This window comes from Cyberlindnera jadinii (assembly GCF_001661405.1).
Source record: "Cyberlindnera jadinii NRRL Y-1542 unplaced genomic scaffold CYBJAscaffold_13, whole genome shotgun sequence".
Classification (NCBI taxonomy): domain Eukaryota; kingdom Fungi; phylum Ascomycota; class Saccharomycetes; order Phaffomycetales; family Wickerhamomycetaceae; genus Williopsis; species Williopsis jadinii.
Window position 1 is genome coordinate 403,665 of NW_017963664.1, and position 1,550 is coordinate 405,214.

At 39.2% G+C, this 1,550-nt stretch overlaps 1 protein-coding gene across 1 annotated transcript; it reads left to right on the forward strand.

The window, feature by feature from the left end:
* The first annotated feature begins 849 nt into the window (after positions 1-849).
* On the forward strand, positions 850-1,550 carry CYBJADRAFT_169063 (uncharacterized protein). Its single transcript, XM_020215624.1, has one exon. The coding sequence runs from the start codon at positions 964-966 to the stop codon at positions 1,207-1,209; it is 246 nt and encodes an 81-aa protein (XP_020069091.1). The 5' UTR covers positions 850-963; the 3' UTR covers positions 1,210-1,550.

The window sequence follows — 1,550 nt, forward strand, 5'->3', positions numbered from 1 at the left end:
CGGTCTTACTCATAATCCACAGATACACTACTGAGGTTGACGGATCATCGATCTAGACACCATCTGATATATTCATCATTTTATATGATCCATGGGCTTTGCTTTATTAGGAATCCCATGCCTCTTGGCACCTTATGAGATGGCTCACCAACTGATACATTTATCATCGAGTGACTGGGACTCAATTTCTTGAATGGTTTATGATTGATGCTACTTTGCCCATATCATTATTGTTTTTTGATGTCACCTTTAGACGGAGATTCTTCATCCGAACTGGAGTGAATAACACATGATAATCATCATGGTATGATTCAGAGATATCGAATTAGCAGAGCTCCTATAGTGGATAGTCTAAGACTTTGCTGTGATGTTTGGATACAGCTATCTCTTCTTGTTACTTTATTGTAAACTTTGAGATGACTAAATCAATTGATCCTCACTCACTCTGTTTTCCAGATGCTACACTTCGAGTCACGCGATATACTGTACCCTTTCTGTACCGTCAAGTGTATGTCTTGATAGATTTAGGCTTGGGTTATGTCTTGAGAAGTATGAATTGACCTTTGTTGTTACTCATTGGACCTTTTGTAGCTGAAATCATCCAGCCTTGACCACCTCCTGCTGATTCTACAAGCTACACACAGGTATATAACTAATTATCTATGATAAAGAGCTATACTTCTTGTACTTTAAGTCCACTCTCTATGGATCAAAGCTGTTGTCATTGAACGTTGGGGGAGTAGTTATCGTTGATGCGTTGCTATGGTTTCACATTTGCTGACTGCGACCATCCGAACATCAAAATTGAGCGGGGGTTGAGAAAAAACATCAACAAAGCAAAGGGGACTTACTTATATCGACGCACTTTTTCCATTGACAGTTCAAGCATTGAGTCTTTGGAAGATGATGGTTTTAGGATGGAATGCTTCTGTGTATCACATAAGGCTAGTCCAAATGACTTGAATGGCTTTGAGTGACTGTGAAAGTCACAACAACAGCGCTAGAGGAAGAGATGGGAGTTTTAAGGGGTTCAACTACTTTACAAGAATTGGTCTTCCAATGAGAGCTTTGAAGCTTGACACGTTTATCAATGGATCATATAGACCGCCATCATTACTTTCTCGCCCAAGGAACTGGGTAACAAACTACCACTCTGTCTCATGCATAAAGTTTAGACATGTCTCTTTGGCTAAAGATTTTAACAACTAGATATCAACACATCTACGTATTTGAGTTGGCATTTCCATTGGTTCTCAACAAGAACAACTTGATGAAGTGTACCCAGTGATGGTATAGATATCATTGTCTTTCCACTTTCCGGTATTTGATGGTACTTCTTGGTTTCAATCTGCATTTTGTTGTGTATGAAACGCAAACTTGATATGGGTCGTGAAATAGCGAAGTCTTATACGACACAATTGGCATATCAAGTACACATCAGCAATAACACATTAGTGAAGACATGTCTATGTTGTGTGATTGATGTGGAAGCTTTCTCATCACTCTTCACTTAGCTACACCACCTCCAATCAGACTTGATAATGTTCACC

What these genes read in the sequence shown, in the direction of transcription:
- CYBJADRAFT_169063 (XM_020215624.1), top strand. Translation starts at nt 964, where the DNA reads ATGGCTTTGAGTGACTGTGAAAGTCACAACAACAGCGCTAGAGGAAGA.